Here is a 19,150-nt window from a genome sequence, read left to right on the forward strand (position 1 = left end):
AGGTCTTGCAGTGCTGCATTTTTCTGTCTGAGGGTATGAAGAGACTTTCACTTAGGTCAGTTTGTTTCTTCCCTCTTTGAAGGCATTCTTGCTTCTGTTTTAATGTTTCTGCATTCCTTGTAAGTTTTGAATTTTCATTTCAAAATACACCTTAATGTTCATACATTCATTATATTCCTCCACTTGCATATCAGACTCTTGAAATCTTTTGATCAGACTTCGCAGAGGTTCATGTTTTCAAAAAGAGATTGTTTTTGTGTGGTGTATTTCATGCCTTTGCCTATTCATAGAAGTAGGTGTGAATGCCTTGTTTCCATTTTTTTATAAAGGCTTTTCGCCTACCTTGTTTCAAAGGCTTTTATCTCACCTCAGAGACACTCAGGTAGATATCAAAAATTCCATGGGTTCACACCCAGTTTCTCTAAAGCTGTTTTCAGATTGCCTTTCAGATGTGTGAAGTTGAACCATCTTCCTCTTAGGAATTCTGAGATTGTTTTCTTAATTGAATGCAATCTAATTCTAAAGCTAAGTGAAACTCCACAGAAATTTTCAACAGATGCTTGGAAGTTGGTCTTTATTTCTTTTTACTGGAGAAGTTACTCGTGTTGTGACTGATTGTACTGGTAAGATTCCTTCTGAGTCCTAATATGAGAGTTACTCTACCGAAGAGATACCTGCAATTTGGTGTGGAGTTATTCTTTATCAAAAATTCTGTAGTATTCTGATAAATATTCTGTAGGGGGAAATAAGTGGCATTCCTGTTGTCTTTAGATGCTCTGAGTAAGTTATCTCTTGGTGCATCCTTGAGTTTGTGCCAGTGGAGGTGCTACGCCAAAGCATGTAGCACATCTAGATCCTTAGAAATAAAATGAACTCTGTATCCTGTACTTTTTCCCTACCCTCTTTTTATTATTTCCTTTACCAGATGGTAGAAACCTTTTGTGTCTTGAGTGCAGAAGCATTCTAGACAGTATTATCAGGACTTCTTCTCTGGTGGGTCCTTCTTACTCCCTTTATTTGGCCATGACATCTACTCTTAAGATAACAGCTGTCTCTGCTTTGTGACAGTGGCAAATCTGTGGAGCACAGCATTTTTCCTCTTTTCTATTTCTTTTGAGTATAATGTGTTGAGTGAATGTTTTTGGAACAGAACATTAGAGATTTGTCTCCAGACTCACAGGTCTTTGCACTCTGATTACCCAGGGGTGAAGAACTTGGACAGCACTAGGAGCAAGCATTGTTCATCCTAAGCATTCCTGGTTTTACTGTGTCTTCCAAGTACCTTTCACCGTTCTCTTTCAATTCCTTCCACCACTTCTCTGCTCCCTTTTTTTATGAACTTAATTTTCTTCGTATTTGTAGAGCCTGGGGAGCAATGAAGGCAGTTAAGCCAGCGGCTACTCTGAGCCTTCTCCCTTTTCAAGGCCATCATCTGTTTTTAAACATATTTTCCCCTGTCCATCCCCCTTCTATGGAAAGTTATTTGTGCGCTTTAAGCTGTAAACATTTCATTATCCTAAAATCTTTTCAACATTACTCATTTGCTGTGAGCTGTAGCTGTCGAAATGAATAACAAAATGAATATACACATTAAATTGGAAGAAGTAGTGTGGAATAAAATAGGATAAAATCTTGTGCTGCTTCAGAAGGAAATACCAGAAAATGAAGGCCCGTTTCATGATTATGTATTAATCAGGGATCTTGTATTCATGATTCTTCAGGAAGATAGCATTTTGGTGATTCAAACACTGAGAATGCTTTACATATCTCTGTAAATAAGAATCAACATCTTGCAGAACAGATTTTGAATTTACTCACTATTTGCTCATTTGAAAGTTAATAAAAGCTGACACCAGGTTTATTTTTCATTTCTGTGTGCTTATCTCTCTTTTGTTTCTTTGAATTTGTTGCAAATTAGTATGTACAAAACCCAACCAGTTCACTTAACATGTAAGACAGAACTTTGAGCTGTTTCCAGTAATTTGTTTCCTGATTCAGCTTTTATTACTCATCAGTGAAATGAGATGTCATACTTCTACAGTACATGTTCACACGTGGTCTAGACAAACATTGTTCTTTGTCACATCAGGTGGTTACACTGTTGTAATTTAAACGTAGGACACTCTGAAAGCCTGCAGCTTCTCTCTGAAATTTAATTTAGCTATTATCTCTCTTTGTCCTGTATTCCTTTTGTGCTTGCATCTAGAAGAGGGGATTGTGTTGAGCTGGCAGTGCGACTGCTGAACTGTGCTACTTTGAAATTTTGTGATTTTAAAGTCATGGAGATGCTCTGATGAAATGGAAAGGTAAAAATGGGGTTTAGTTCTAGCATGCAGAACTTACTCGTTGAGAATCTTGGGTTTATTAAAAGCCACAGAAGGCGTTAACAAAAAAGGAGTTAGGTTTATCATGTTGTTAAAATGTTGTTCCATACTTTCTATGAAATAAGAATTGGTTTTTAGCCAAGAAGCTTCCAGACCACAGTCCTTATGCTAATGGTCAAATAGAAGTTTTACAAAGTGAATTGTTAGTGATGCCATTTCCTCATTTCTGCTCGTGGAGCTGCAGTCATGGCGTTAGAATCTTCACAAAAAGGACAATTCTGTTTTGCTGCAGTGTTATACTTAGGAGTTTCAAAGGTAGACTGGTCTGTGCAGTGATTATAAGATGTTACTTAAATATTACTTGTTGGTTTAAGGACCAAGTGAAGTGTATACTTTGGGGGAGGGAGAGATTTTCACTTGTAAGGCTTTTGCTTGCATGGAAATGATCATCTTAAATTTTGTATTAGTGCATTATCACATTTGAGGTATATCACACCCTATAGAGGTGAAAGCTATCCATTATAGTAATTTTACATGCTCTGTTCAAATTGCCCTTGTTTTTGTTGTGGAAGATTAAACTACTAAAATAAGAAAATACGCTGCACCAAGATCAGTGTCATCAGATCAGTTGCACAGAGGTTTTGATCTAGTCTGTTATGGATGTGGCCTTATAGTGTGTTGTTCTTATTTTTAGGATTCTCCTTTTACAAATGCAGGATTGGGATCTAACCTAAACCTTCTGGGTGAGATAGAATGTGATGCCAGTATAATGGATGGAAAGTCATTGAATTTTGGAGCAGTTGGAGCACTGAGTGGTATGTTAACTGTATATTATGAAGCTAACTACTGATTTGAGTGCAAAGATCAGTTTTGGGGTTTTTTTTTGTTACTGTTTTCATGGGGGACACATTGTAAATTCTGCCTTGTTTAAATAAATTCTGCCCCTTTAAAAAAGGGGGAGGCGTTCCTGCTTCCTGAAATGCTGGTTTGTGTTAATTTCTTTGTGTAACATGTTGTCTTATTAGTTCACTGATAATCCTTTGACGTAGCACAATTGTGCGATACCACACAGTATTCACAGTGGGACTGAGTTTGCTCAGATGAATTTGTAGAATGGTAATTTAATAATAAAATTCAGTTGTTAAAAAATATTACAAGCATTTAAATTAGGCTTTTTATTTGGTTTTGTGCTCAGGCATTTATTTCCATATGGGACTTATTTAATATGAGAACTAATGTGTTTCTCTCTTTTGTCTTGTTTTAGCTTTCAGTATAAAACAAATATAGATGTAAAGTCCCAAACAGGGATTGTTGAGGTTTTATTCTAAGTTCATGAACAGCCTTAGCTGTTACTGTTGAATTTCTGACAAGATTTCGAGCTTTGTTCTTTATCCTAGAGTATTTCAAAACTGTGGTAATAGCTTCCTCATGTAGATAAAAATCTAAAATAAATAGTAAAATTAAGTGTTTCAAGCCTTGTTTGTTACAAAATGTATCCTTCCAACCATGGGGGAAGGAGGAAATGAGAGAGTGAGAGACAGCTAAACCTGAATCCTGTAATTCTGGTCTGGCCAGATAGATCCAAATGAAAATTCCACCTAGAAAAATTAATGCTTATAAACATCTTTGACCCTTAGATACAATAGATTTTACATGAGATTTCTGTTGTAGGAGATCATTCGTCCTATTTCAACATGGTTTGTTTTTCTCTTAAAAAAAAAAAGTGGGGGAGGTGTTGACTAGAAGGCTTTGTCACTACTAACAGGACGTGAAGGGAAAACAGAAAAATTTGCTACTACATTGAAACATAAGGTGTCTCTTAATGACTTGACAAACCCTTGGAAATTAAAGGAAGCTGAGTTCCACTGCCAAAATGAGCACTACAGTGCTATGAGGAAAAATATTTTAATGTTTTGTTCCCATTTTTTGCTAATTTTTCTTTTTTAGGAATCAAGAATCCAGTTTCGGTTGCAAATAGATTGTTGTGTGAAGGGCAGAAGGGGAAACTCTCTGCTGGCAGAATTCCACCTTGGTAATTGCTTTGTTCTGCTTGACTTTTCTTCCGTCTTTAGTCTCTACTGCATGGATATGCAATATTTGAAGGTTTTATCTCACCCAGGAAGGCTGGTGCTGTTTTACATACAGCCTTTAAAAAGAAGACAAGCTTTGTTTTCTGATTTGAAATGTCTTATGCACTCAGAGCAAGGAAGTATTAGATATAGATGGCAACATCATTTTGTCATAGTTTCTGTCTGTCTGATTATTTCCGGTTGTCATACTTAATTCTTAGGTTTGTTACTGTAGCCTTCTGAAAAATCCCAAAAAACGTCAAGATTAGAGGGAAATTCTACTGCCTTTGCCTCTGTCTAGCTTTAACAAAAAGCAACAGTTTTTAATGAGTATAGAAAAAGATCCTATTTTACTGCCTTCGTGGCTTTGTGGAAATGTGCAGTGTTTAGTAACTTCCTCTTATTTTAAAGATAAATTTAATAATATTTACAACAAAAATGAAAACAAGCACTCCCTCACTGACATGGATATAAAATTTAGATGGAAGAGGTAAGTATTAAACGCATAATAATGTCAAATGTTACTGCCTCACTTTGGAAAGAATCCAAGAAATGTGTCGGAGTTGATTGCTCTTAAAACCATCTTATTTTCATTAGCAGTTTAAAATGACAGGTGGAGAAATTGAATAATTCATTCATATTACTTGACTGCTATCATCAGTTATTGTACCTGTGGCAGAATTTACTGCCCTTTGCCAACTAATGTATTTTCAGAAGTATTAAACCAGCATTTATGTAGTTTTAAAAAATGGATATTTAAATTCAGAAATTTTGCTTTCCTTACTGTCGTGTTCTGTAAAATTAGCTGAGTAGTGTGTAGCTGGATGATATAGTATTCCAATTTAAACAGTGAGGATTTCAGTGTTCTGTCAGGTGCAAAAGAAGTTCATAGATCAAAAAAAGCCACCTTGAAATCAAATCATCAATAGACAGATTTTGCATTTTAAACTCTTTTCTTATAAAGAACAGAGTGGTTGTGGAGAGGTTTACTAAAGAATAGGAACTTTAATTTCAATAGCTGTTAGTAACTAATTTCTTTAGTTGTCAGGAGAAAATGAGGCTTTGCTGAGGTACATTAGAGTGTGAAATGAGGTGGTTTTTTGGTGTTCCAGAAGTAGTACTGAAGTCAGCTACAGGAGCAAGCACTTGGGATTGTTTTACTTGTATCATCAGTGTTCTAGAATTATTATAAGGAAGAGCACTTGGGCATTTTGCTGTGACTTTATGACCTAGTTTATGCTGCTATTATTTTAAAAATACTGAGTGGAAAAGGAACTATGTCCTCTTGCCCTCCAAGGACAAGACTAAATCTTTTGGGGCTATGCAAGGCTAGCAGATGCTTTTAAAGACAGGCTAGCTCAAATCTCAAGGTGAGAGATGAGCTGTCTTTGCAGGCAACACACGCAGTTTATTGTGCAAATGCTGTGCACCTGGGGTACCTGATAAATATTTTCATTTCCTTTCTTCCCCCTTCTGGATTTTGAATGAACATTTTATTAAAGCGAATTTTTTACCCTGGAAGTGGTCTGTACTAGTGGGATATGATGGGTTATGCTTTGGGCTTGCTGTGGTGGGTGCTTCTATACACACAGGGTATCCCAAGGTCAGAATAATAAAGCTCATGTACGTTGAAGGTGATGGTATGGAGGATTTCATGCCTTGCCTTTCTGGCTGGGCTTGGCATGACACATTGTTTTGGGACTGAAATATGTTCCTGCCCAAGCTGGGAATACTTAGAGTTAAATGATAAGAGAGTAGCCATATTTTGGCATTCCCAGGATGTGTCAGTATTCTAGTAAATGATTTTTAATTGTAAAGATGCGCGATTTTCATCTTGTTTCTTGTTAGCACATAGTATATTGGGGAATCTTCCAGGTACTGCTTAGCCTAAGAACCTGCTTGTTAAAGAAACCTATGGTAGAGACTGTTTCCATAGCATGATCTAAGCTAGCTTAATGTTTTTTGCCAAAAATGTTTGGCACATGACCAAACAGGAAAAATTCAGGAGCTGTGAGGTTAGTAGAAGTGGCATTAGGGAGTTTTTTCACTATGAAAGAACACATGGAGACAGTTTGCTTGGCCTGTTTGCCCTCGCACAGCATACGTTTTTATAGCGGCAGTTCAAAACCAATTCCAAGTGGTATATTTCTGATTTTCACTAGAAGAAATTCTAATGAGTGTGAGTTAAGTTATTCAGAGATGGTAAGCTTATTGGGAAGAAGGGATCAAGTGTCTGAACTGATGTATCTTGTGTGCTGTAAATTGCTCTGTAGAGTGTGTCTTTCTGGATCGATCTCTTGTTGTGTTATTTAAAACACAAAATTCCACTATCCGAATCAGAATTTAGAACGTTTAGAGAAACCCTGAATATATGGTGCATTTGTTGAAAGCTCTAAGGTCCTTACATCTTTCTGTCATACTTTATTCAGCTTGGTGTTGTCAGGATTTTCTCTGATGCAGGAACAGAAAACACTTAACTTGTAAATATTACATAATCTCATGTAAGATATTCCTGTTCCTTGTATAACTTTTACAAAAGGAAGCACTGTTGTAATTGCACGGTTACAAACTGGATGAACCTTTAAAAGAGGTCTTTGGTCATAGAATAATGGATTAGATGTTTTGTAGTAATAAGCTTGAAGATTTTCTGTTTCCTACTGTGAAACCTTGACCTAAGGAAAAAGGCTTATTTACATCTGTTTGCTCTTAAAGGTATGCTGGTAAGATTTGCAGGGCAGCACAAACACACCTAAATGTCTCCTTTCTTAGAATTCCTTAGTAGTACTGACATCAAGTCCATGTCCACATCTCTTTTTCATATCCCTTTTACTGATAATAAGCCATATGGGAAAGAATTTCTTGTTAGGTTTCCCCCCCCATTTATATATACAGGGGTTTGTAATCGCTTCACAGCTTTACGATATTGTGTGCAGGATACAAACATTGTGTAACTTGTAGGGCAGTGCGTAATGAAGAAAGTTCCCAGAGTGAGTGAAGACTTGCACCACGTTTTATTTCTGTTCTGTATTTCTTCAGAACAATTTCGTCTTTGTAACACTGATTTCAGAGTGATTGCTACATTTTATGGTAAAAGGTTACCAAGTGTGTTTATTACCGGGAGGATCACCTTGACCATGAACCAAACCTTCTGACACTTCTGTTTAGCTTGGAGCAGCCTAGTTCCCTACAGCCCATATTAAATGGCCCTGTTTGGAGTATTCAGCACCAGCATGATCATGTTCTTGGAGAAAATTGCCTAAAAAGACCACTTTAGAGGCCTTTACTTATATTTTCTATTAACATGGCCTAGTGTGCCTGGAACTGAAAAGCACATCCGAGCACCGCCTCCTTGCTGGGAGGGTGTCTTCATCTTCTGTGTTCTGAGCCTGTAAGAACTACGCTGTCTGTACACTGTCTGATATATTTGCAGGAAAGCTCTTTGTCCTGTTTGTGCAGACCCAACTTTCAGAGCAGCAGAGAGTAAACTCATTCATCCTTTATGTTTTTGTTTTTCCCTCCCTTTGGAAAATCATATTTTGGATTAGCCTAAAGGCTTTTGAAACTGGGGGTGGTTTTGACTGCTTTCTATAGTGCACTGGCTTTATTCCCTCCTCTCTCTCCTCCAATAAATCAAGCTTGGTGGTAGTTTTGTTTTTATGTACAGACAACACAGCACTGAGGTCCTGATGCTATTTGTCTTGTAAACAGTTTATTTTAACTTTTCTGTGATTACAGTCTCCTTTAAAGATCCGAACTGAACAGTTTAAAAAAGGTGGATGATCTCTGTGGTGATATGGAGCCTCAATTAGTTTTCTGCTCTAACTAATTTAATGATTCTTTGGGACTAAAACTGTGTCAGTCTTACAGGAGGGAAGGGAATCTAGGAATTAAGGACAGAAATGTGAACAAACTAAAAGCCACATCACATAAGTTAGGAGACACTCTTGGGTGCTTTTTTGCACTCTTCATAAATACTAGTGATATTTTCTGTTTTTAAGTATTAAAAAGGCAGTTGTGAAACTGCTTGTAAAACACAGTGTTTCTGACTGACCTGTGCTTGAATTACCATATATCAAACTCCCAGCATTGTTTGATGCTTTTCCCACCTAACCTATCTCTCTGTGTAAATTGCTTTATTGAAAAGGAAGTGCTTATATACTTCCCAAAAATGTATTGTTTGATAAAGACCAAAACCACCTTCTTTTAGACAATGAAGAATATTGCTAAATAAGGTTTGGCTGCAGTTTGCATATCTTTTTTATGTTAAAATTGAAAGTTTTTTATGTTACGTGTCAGTGCCAGGTTGTTTCTTGAGCACTAACTTACCTCACAGTAGATGCTTGAGCTCTCCCAAAGTACCCAATAACTTATCTTACAGTACCTTGCAACGTGAACAATTCTTACCTGGAGCTGCACTAACAATGGTAAGAAATAAGCACTTAACAATTCAAATTCTCATTTAGATCAGCCTTTTTTTGAGACTTTTGTAAAGAAAGACTGGGCACACCTCTTGGATTGTTTAAATCATACAGAAGATAGAAAATACCACAAAGTACTCCATAATGAAAGCTGCAGGTGTTGGCTGTAGCACTGTCAAGAAAACTTGCAGCAGCAGTAATGCCAACCAATTTGCTGTATCAATAGCGTTCTCAGAAACTGAGAAGAACTGCATGGCCCTAGGGACTACTTTGTAGCTGGAATAACTTCTTTAGACTCATGTTCATAACTCTGGTATTTCTGTACAATTTTTTCCAATTTGCTGAAAATTCTTAGTCTTTGCTTCTTGTGTCCCTTAGGCAGTTGTGTTGTTCTTAACTTCATCATCCGTTTTTGAAATAAGATTGGAAGTAGTTGTCCTCTATTGTGTTGCACAGCAGCTTTATGAAAGTGTCTTGTTTCTGGCTACTACATACTCTTTTTCAGGCAATAAGATTAATTTCTTTGAGGGGAAACATCATAGATAATTGAGGTTTGCTTTTTCTTCTATCCCTAAAAGTTCCATGTGTGTATATTTTTTGCTCTTGTTTGTTGTCACAGCAGTGTGTACTGTCTCACTATGGTAAAGTGTTCAGTACTGACTAGAAAACAGCTTCTCAGATGGCTAGAGTTTTTTTACAAGTGTATTTAAAATTTAGTGGGCTAGTCTCATTTGCAAGTGCTTGATAAAACCCCATGAAATAGAGCTTAATCCTTCTAAATGAGGTTAGTTTTTAGCTTGTGTTGCACTTCTCAAAATAATTCTTGGTATTCCTTTGGCACTGGCTGACTTTACTGGAAATACCTTACCATTCTCACCTTACCCATCCCATATTTTTGGTCTTTAGGATCTTGCCAAGTTGTTAGAGAGCAAGACTCGAGACAGCTCTTTCCTGTTTTAGCTGCAGTTGAAGCTGGTGCTATTTGGTAGTGAATTTCAAATTTAATAGCACTTGATTTTGTCCAGTAATAAACTTAATGTCAGAGCTGCATAATCTTTTAATGAAACTACATAAGGTTGCCAAATGTAATTATAGCAGACAGTGCTGTGAAATATAGACAGCTTATGATTTAAAAATGACCAAACCAAATAGAAAAATAATTGCAAGCAAAGGGGGATTTGTTATATGGTTTTGTTTAAACTCCCTCTTCTGTGTCTCCTAGCTTTTTAGTTGGTGAAGGAGCTTACAGATGGGCAGTTGATCACGGGATACCAGCATGTCCTCCAGGTATCATGGCTACAAGTGAGTAAACTGGTGGTGTCAGTAGGAAGAACAGGACAGAGTAATTTTAAATGGTGCCTCATCTTTTGAGGTGTACATCACTTCATTGTTCTTAACATTCAACTAGCTTATGGTGTTATGGTCTGTAAGGGTTGTTTAAGTTTACTAATTTTCTAATAAGTATCTAAATAGAAAGAATTGTAAACTATTACTTTAGCTGCATTTTAGCAACATCTAATTTAAGTGATTCTGTGATTCTAGGACTAAATCCAATGATGGACTCTTTTTAACCAAGATGTAGTCTCTTTAAAAGCTCAGTCCTACAAGTCTACAGTTGTGATCCATCTTGGATCGTAACAGCACCAACTAGCCATGTATCAAAATTCAGCAGGTGCCAGTTTGTCTCTGAGATTCTGTAGTTTATACCCGTCTCTGGGTCCTTGTCCAGAACTGCTTGTCTAAACAGACTGTGAAATTAATTTGCCTTTTTTTTTTTTTTTTTTTTTTTAAACCTAAGGCTTCTCTTCACCTAATCTGATAGAATAACTCATTCTGGAAAACAGACTTGGATTATACTGTATACTAACACTCTTTTCTTAGAAAAGCTTCTTGTCTTAAGATAAGTGATTATGTTACATTGATATATCATCTATCAACTAGGCTAAAAATGAGTCCACTTGCCTATGGAAAGGAGGATGTGGCTCCCTTTCTTCTCTTCTTCAGTTCCCCTCCCTTTTGGAAAGTGCCTTTACTACCAGTCTGTAGTTTGTTGTAGCTGAGACCATGCTCTGTGCTGCCTGTTGAGGTTATTCAGGAAAGAAATCAGAGGTTATTACCCAAAGAAGGAGAACGCAGACGATTAGGAATGTTTATTTTACAGTAAACAGTATTACTACTTCAAATATCTGACTCGTCCCTAGATCAGAGGTTGAAACCCCGGGCTCCCATTAAGCCTTTTATTTGGTCTAATTTTAAATGTAGATAAATACCTAGAAACCGCAGTTCAGAATTGTTGATACTCAGTGCTGAAGTGTAACTCGTGAAACAGTGGCACTGTTTTATTTGATTGTGCCAATTTTCCTACATACTCATAACATTTCATTTTGAGCAGAAAGTTTTGACCTCTAGCTCCACATGACTAAAACTTTTGCTCTATCCATCTGCTGTCCAAAACAGCATTCACAGAACAACTGTTGTGCTGAGTTGAGCAGAACACCTTTATTTCTGTGGCTCTAGAAAGAGTGAAAACACTTAAAGCTTTGACCTCTTTTTGGGGTGTGTGGGTTGCATTTCTTTTTTTGTTTGTTTGTTTGTTTTTCTTTTTAGGGCAGTAGTTGCTACTTACATGCAGGAGACACTTCAGGAAGAAGGTGCCTTGACTAATTCTGTTTGCATGCAGAGGTTTCAACTGTTTCTAGTACCAGTGTGTTTGTATTGTGACAGAGGTGATTAGGTTGTGACATTAATTGCCAGATGATACATTTGCTAGCTACAATGTACCCTGCCAGAGCAAATCTGCACATTACAGTTTAAAAATAGGGATGACCACTGTTAGTTTGCTTTGCCTAATCCATACTATGAATTTACATTGGAGAAACATCAGAATAATAATCACAGCCAATGTATTTTCACAATCCTGCTCCAAAAGACCACTGATTGCTTTTTGTCTCCACAGTACATTCAGCATACTTCTATTTAGCAAAACAATTTGCATTAAAAGAGTTGGAACAACCAGGATTGACAAGTTAATTTTGTAGTATAATCATTAATATATATCAGTATATCTGATGTTTTCCTTTGAAAAAAACAATGCAAGAGTAAACAAAAACCTGAAAAATCAGTTCCAGAAAATAGTATGCTGATTTCTATCCCAGTCCATGGCAAAGTAAGTCTTGTACTGCATTGACCTCTGGGCAGTGGGATTGGAAAATGACCTTTAACAGTGTGTGTAACAACATGGGATTGTTACAACTGTAAAGAAATTGGAAACTCTCTCACACGTAACATGTACAAAGCCAAAATAAATTTATCCAATGTTACCGCGGAAAGGAAAGTTAGATATGCTTAAGAAACAATCAAAGAGAATGTTTTCAGGTAAATTCAACGAGATCTCATCTGAAGTGAGCTGTTTTGTTAAATAATGTAACAATCTTCAAAAAAAGATACTTTTTTGATTGGGCTTGCTACAATTGCTGTGGTAAAGTTTGCATGGAGAACTCGGGGTCAATTAACTAGAAATTACATGACTTCTGAATAGCTCAGTAAAATGAAGCACTGAATTAATTGCCAAACATCAGGAAAATATGTTTAGTAACTTATTTACAAAAAACCAAACTGAAATCCCCCCTAAAAAACCTGTAATCCAAATTTAGACATGTACTTGCTGTAAGTATTGGCAGGGAGAACTGTGTGCACGTTTTGGTTTCTCTGTGCTGCACATGGAATAGATATTCTTGAAGCTGTCTTAGTCTGTCTCCCTTTTCCTGGACCTGAAATGAGAAGAATAATGGTATAGCTGCTGTAAGTAAGGCTGGGGGATTGGATGCTTGGTTTGCATGGATGGAGCTTCCCTGTGATCAGTATCAAAGAAAGGGTCACGATCAGCTTTGCAATCGCACTCCATAATTCTCTCAGAACTATCGAAGTATCTAAGCACCAAACTTGAAGCATGTTTTAAACCATGTTACTTGTTGAATTACATCAAGGTTTTGTCAAGGCTCACCTGCTTTGTTGTCTTTGGTTTGTCAAGTGTGTGAGGAAATGAGATTTCTACTGTATGTAGAAACCTGGTGACTTTCCAGTGAGTGGGTGGTTTTAAAAAATACCCAAACACCTGAAATGTCTGTATTGCCCACAGTCTGCAAGGAAGCTCTGAATTTATTAATTCCTGCTCAAACTAGAGCCTACCAGTACAGAGCCCATACTGGCTTATCCCAGCACTTTGTTACCTGTGCTAGAGAGACTGCTTTGAAAGTGTAATCCAAGTGTTAAGAGTGTAATTACACCTTAGAAATGCTGAACTACTGTACAATGCAATCTTTTACAAATGTTGAAAGTACACTTTAAATATGTAACGCACATTTGAGGTACATCCTCGACTGCCAGTATTGGTGCCTGCACTAGTAATAACCAAAACACTTCTATCTGAAATGATCAGTTCAGCCTATTATAGATGCAAATTATCTTTGACAAAGATAGCATGGTGTAAGACAAGCATCTTGCATTTGCTTGCAATGTTAAGTTTTCAAAGGGAAAGAGAAGGAAGGCACCTACTCATGCAGCAAACTTGTAACTCTATGTGGAAGTGACTGTAAGCACCTCAGTGAATGATGTTACATAAGAACAAAAACAGCTGCAGTGTATCCACGTACTTGTTAACTGCAGTTCAAAAGTAGCCACAAATAAGATGCTTAAGGAAGAATGTAAGAACAGAGCAAATATTTGCTTCCCTTCCCCTATTCCTTATATTGTTCCAGACTCTAAATTCATGACTCAGTGATTCCTGCATACATGGAAAGTAAACAGGGGCATTTTCTGACATGAAATTTTTGTTTCCTTTTGAACCCACATTAGTTTCGAGCATCTTCAAAAACCTTCACAAGGATGAGTTTCCTCATCATCATCATTTTGAGACTTGCTGAAAAAAAGCTGCTACTTTATGGTCAGGTCTCTGCTCAGAATCCTTTTTCAGTCAAATTCCCTTGTTACCTTGAATAACTTAGTGTCATCAGTAAAATCACATTGTGTTCAAAAGACTCGGGGTTGCTGTGGGTTGGTTTGAAATTCTACTTGTAACAGACCATTTCTTGTACTTTGTTACTGTTTTTTAACTAACTCTGTGCATGCGAGGAAATTCCTGTTTATCTTAGGGCTGCTTGGATTCTTTAATAAGGGAGAGTCTTTTCTGGATGAGTGTTGTGCAGACTGGCTATTTCTAGAGATGCTGTATGTCTCCCTGACCACCAGTATTGCCTGCCTCTCCTTCAAATCCCCAAATGTCACCTCACTCCAAGTTCTCTCATTACTTTATTATTATTGTATTAAGAGAAACATTTGCCGTATTGCTGGAGCTATGCTATGAATTTCAGGCAGTGGCTCAGACCATGTTTTCTTTGTTTTTAAGGGGAGAATGAAAGATTTGGAGAGAAACTCGAGGGTTTTGCAGATTCGATTAGAAAGCTTGGTTAATCTGAGTACATGATGTAAATCCTCCCTGGATTTGGAGATAAGTGTTGTAGGGTCACATTTGCTGTTCTGAAATTGGAACAGCTGAGTGCAGCCAAGAGAACGGCTCTAATAAAAGGAAAGAAGTTGGGCCAAAGTGCCCAGAAGATGCTTTGAATGAAAATCTTCCAGGCTCAGGAAAGGCTGCTTGATGAAAAAAAGGGATTTCTTGCAGCAAGTAGTAAGAAATGCTATTCTAGCAGGAGTTTACCCTGAGTTTGTGTTTTAAAGAACGGATCTATAGAGTAGTGCTCTGAGAGAGAAGTTATTTTTTTAATATGCTTTTGTCGAGTGCCTTTTCCGCCATTCATATTGCTGTTTCTGTCAAAGTGTGGCAACATGGAAGCTGTCTCTAGTAGTCTTTTAGTCCTGACACAAGCCTAAATGACATTAATTTGTCCTTTAAAATAGCTTTGTTAAAAAGAAACTTATTTTCGTCTGTCTGTTTTCATTTGTGTCATTTATTTTAGCAACTGCTCAACAGAATTCTTCACAAGATCATTTGAATTCCTGTGGGTTAACTAATTTGCTAGTATATTCCTTTTTAATTCTCTTCTCCAATAGTTGCATTCTCTTTTAATATGGAATAGAAAGATAAAATGCAGAAAGCTTCTGCCAGCTGACTCTAAGCACTGTCTGCCAGGGGGTGCTACATGATTGGTCAGAGCTCTAGCTCTATTTCAAACATTTAAAAATACTCTTGGAGTTTTCTTAGTATTTTCAATTTATAGTTTGATTTTAAACAAGGACTGCTGAGCACTTACAGGTTGCATAATGCTTAGCTGCATAATAATTTGTAATGTGTGTGATAGAAAATTTGTATTTGGTGTTTGTCTCCCAGCCTGCTGTTCCACCACTGTAACCAGGAAGGTTTGAATATTGTCCTGAACTTGATTTGTCATTTAGTGGTGCTAAAAATACGTATTTCCTACCTCTGTATGAAAATATAGTTGTTCACAGAGCCATTTTCTAAATTTTCTACCTTGCTGAAAATAAATAAGGGAATAGATGTGGCTTATAAAAGCATGGGAATTTTAAGGAAACATGCTTTTCCATTTGTAGTAAAAATGTTTTGCATTAACTTTGGGCAAGAAATTATAGTGTATTCTAATAAACAGCCTGTCAGCTGCAGGCCTGTTTAAAGTACACAGGGCTAGAATTAACAAGTAGATATGTATCAATTGTACCATTATTTAAAAAATGAAATGGTGTCTTAATGTTGTACTTAGGTCTGTATGTACGATTCAGTAGTTTCAAGGACTCCATGTATAGGACAAGTCTGCTTTTCATTTGCCCCTGCTCTCTGAATCATTTCTAATGGGCTATGAAAGATGACTAAGAAAACGTTCTGAAGAACTATGTAGAATGGGGAATACAGTTGTCTTTCATTTACTTAGTCATTGTATCATTGTCTAATAGAACTGTCAAGATTTTTGATTAAATTTTTACGTGTATATAGTATAATGGTTAAATGAGTTAAGGGAATGATCAGAGTACAGGAGATGAGTAAATTATGTGGAAGTTTTATGGCAAACAAGTGGCACACAGATGAATCTCTTCCACTGACCTGCTTGCTGAAAATTACTTTCTAATCTCTTTGTTAGGTGGTGATAACAATGAAAAAAACCTGTAAAAAAGGTGTATTTATTGTCTAGCAGTAATTGTTTAGGAGATTAATCTTGTGCTAATTATGTAATGAAGGTCTTGTGGCCCTTTCTCATCAGGGTATCCAGGAACATCAGAACCTTTTGAACATCTACAGCAGTCTTAGTTTTGAGCAAGATGAGCCTGTGAGATTTTTCTTCTGCATTTACAGATAAATATTATCAAGTGCATGTTCTGATACCACATCCACTAATGCCAACCTCTCCTGCAGGCGACTGGTGTTGAGGAGGAGCTACTTCCTGTTCTGTGCTCAGACACTGAACCTTCTCCCAGGCAAGCCCCTACACTTGTCTCAACTCTGCCCTGACCAAGTATTGCACCAGTGCTTCCACTGTCTGGCACAGTTACACCCAAATTGCAGAGTACACGTGGGCTGCTCCCGTTGGTACCTCAGGGGTTGAAGGGGGAATGTGGAGGATTTGGAAGGTGTTTCCAGGTCTTGAAGATTATTTGTTCCAGAAGAGGCACCCCATGCTGCAAGGCAGGGACGTGTGATAAGTACTGTAAATGAGGTTGGATCTATTTATAATATTTTAGTTCTGATGTGCCACTGTTGTCAGTCATTAAGTCTTTAGTCTGGATGAGGCCTGAGAGTGGCGTTTAAACATGAACAGTCATTTCGTAAAGCTGTGGGGCTTTTTTCTTTTTTTTTCCTTCCTCCCAGCAGCTCTGAGGAGGTTTTATTTATGCCAGTAGGTGCATAAATGAGGGAGCAGAACAGATGGGCTGGTTGTACTCTGTGGCTCCCAAGACTCAATTCTCAATTCTTGTAAGCATGATGTGGAGTGTATATGCAGTTACTGGGTAGGGTAGTAATTGCCACGGATTTTATCTGAAAGCACTTGTTGGAATTATATCTAAACTTTTAAATTCTTGAATGAAATCAAAGGATGTTTTGCTAAATACCTTTCCATAGATTTCAACAACAATACCTCTGGGCTGTGATCCAAAAATTTTTCAAGCTAAAGTTCCATCAGCTCTCTTACCTCTCTTTCTAGCTTCCTCCCCAGTCAGTAAGCTCTGCCTTTCTTACTTCCCTTTCACCTTGACCCAGGCACCATCAGGCTGATGCATTTGTTTTAGGAAAACATGTCTATCTTCATCACTGTGTTGTGACCCTTTTCCTTTTCTCAAGTTTGTAATACAATGTCTTGTTGGAGAAGGTGAGAGTGGTTTTTATACTGTCATTAAGGACAAATGAAATTTCTTAGTGTCCTTGCACCGCAAAGTTCGGGTTTTGTTTTAGATTTAGTGTGAACTATGAACTCAAATTGTTTATAGGTGGTTTTTTTCTGCCTATAGTGCTTATTTTCAAAATAAATTTTCTGTGGGTTGTTTTTCCATGTTGTGTGTGTGTTGTTAACCAAGCACATTTGAATGCTGGATTGTATTTTAGTTTGTGAAATGTTTTAATTTAATGTTTTAATTTAATGTTTTAATATGTTCTTTGTCAAGGACCAAACTTAGAGGTTGTTTTCAGAAAACTCTAATTTCGTCTTTCATATGTGTAGTTGAAGCTCACTTGTGTTTTTCAGTTTCTTTTGTCACTAGGAGACCAAGATGAAGCAATGAGAGTACTGCTCATTTTAATGGCATTCATAGTGGTTTTATGTAGATAGAACATCACAAAGGCAGGAATAAACTGAGGGCAGGCAGCCTTTCACTTGCTTTAGTCTTTATTCCCTTATTCTGGGGAGAAAAAAAAAATCAAATTTAAGATTCAAAACACTTTATTTTTAACTGAAGTTGGGCATAAAGCTATCAAAGGAGAAAATTGCCAGGTTTTGAGTTGTAACCTGGTCCTTTATTTCATGGTTATTTGGTCATTTTGGAGGTATTATCTGGCTTGTCCTGGTAAGAGGAATTGATAATTACAGCTAGTAATTATTTTCCTTAAATAATGAAAGGCTGTTATTCATCAGTCCTTGCTAAAACAAAATCTTCACCTTTCAGATTAAAGTTAATCCTGATAACTATTCTGAAGTTGAACGTAGCCTGAGCACAAGAATTTCCCTTTTAGGGAATGTCTGACTAGACTGACATTCCCTCACAGTATGGAAAGGTATGATGTTTCATGGTACACTGAACAAAACTGGAGAGTATGAATTAATACCTTATTTATTTAAACCTGAGGTTGATCAAACATTGAAACAGAGGCCCAGAGGAGCTCTGAAATCTCCATCATTGAAAATATTCACAACTGGACAAGTCCTTTTAAATTGAATTTGGTTTTTTTAGGAGGTTGGCCTACACAACCTCCTAATATCCCTTCCAACCTACATCATTAGATGTTACTAGAAAGCTGCCTTCATCTGTCTGTCTGACATGGCCCAAGGTATCTGTATGTCTTTGTTAATAATGACATGTTTTCTGCCCTGTATTTCACAACTTACCAATAGCACTTTGAATTAACAATGCAGAGAAATTGTTAATGTTAACAGAGCATTCAGACTAAATCTTCAGGTTTTTTCTTGTTTTGAAAAGACAGTCTTAAAGCATAGGGTAACCTCTGAAAATTAATTTCTTAGCTAGGGACTGCAGTCTTGAGTGAATGAAATATCTCTCAAGCTTGGAGAATTTTGTGTGTTGTGGAAAAATGGCAGGATAAATATGCTACCAAGGTATAGGTGGAGTGGAGATGCTGAGAGGCCATATAGCAGCACTCTGTGCAGCTGGCAGGGCAGCTTGGAACTAGTCCATGTTTTCTCTATGTTTGATGTGATGTTTGTGCATGTATTTGAACTGGTGAACATGGAAATACTGCAGAAGGTTTCAGGACACTGCGAACATTTGATTCTGAAGTGAGGAACTGTTGCAGTGGGGATACTGCAACACGCATATATCAAACCAGGAGTCCCGTGGAAAGGAAATATATATGGACAGACAGATTCTTGATAGCTGTTTCAGAGAGATGTTTATTTCTCCAGCCGCATGGCCGGAGCTCTGCCCAGGAACTGTTCCAGTCACGGGACCAAGGGTCCTTCTGCCCGCGCAGGGAACACAAACCAACCAATGGGAACGAGGCTGAGCAGGGACAGGGAAGCCCCGTGTCTGTGCCCTCAGGGCCCCTCTCCCAGGGCTACACGGCAGGGGAGGGACCCCAACACCTCACCCATTTTATTTTAATAAAAGGAGAATGAAAACAACTGGATAAACATAACAAGAACAG

General features: G+C 37.4%; 1 protein-coding gene across 6 annotated transcripts in view; it reads left to right on the forward strand.

Annotated features, from left to right (window-relative positions):
• Positions 1–19,150, forward strand: part of TASP1 (taspase 1) — an 84,530-nt gene that overhangs the window by 10,910 nt on the left and 54,470 nt on the right. For 5 of the 6 annotated variants that reach the window (XM_048298609.1, XM_048298610.1, XM_048298611.1 and 2 more), the window contains 3 exons: positions 3,019–3,139; positions 4,272–4,356; positions 10,034–10,113. In XM_048298609.1, the coding sequence (XP_048154566.1) occupies positions 3,019–3,139; positions 4,272–4,356; positions 10,034–10,113 (286 nt within the window). The remainder of the gene's footprint in view (positions 1–3,018; positions 3,140–4,271; positions 4,357–10,033; positions 10,114–19,150) is intronic. The other variant, XM_048298614.1, reaches the window with a different exon arrangement.

Source organism: Corvus hawaiiensis, chromosome 3 (genome assembly GCF_020740725.1).
Source record: "Corvus hawaiiensis isolate bCorHaw1 chromosome 3, bCorHaw1.pri.cur, whole genome shotgun sequence".
NCBI classification, from domain to species: Eukaryota; Metazoa; Chordata; class Aves; order Passeriformes; family Corvidae; genus Corvus; species Corvus hawaiiensis.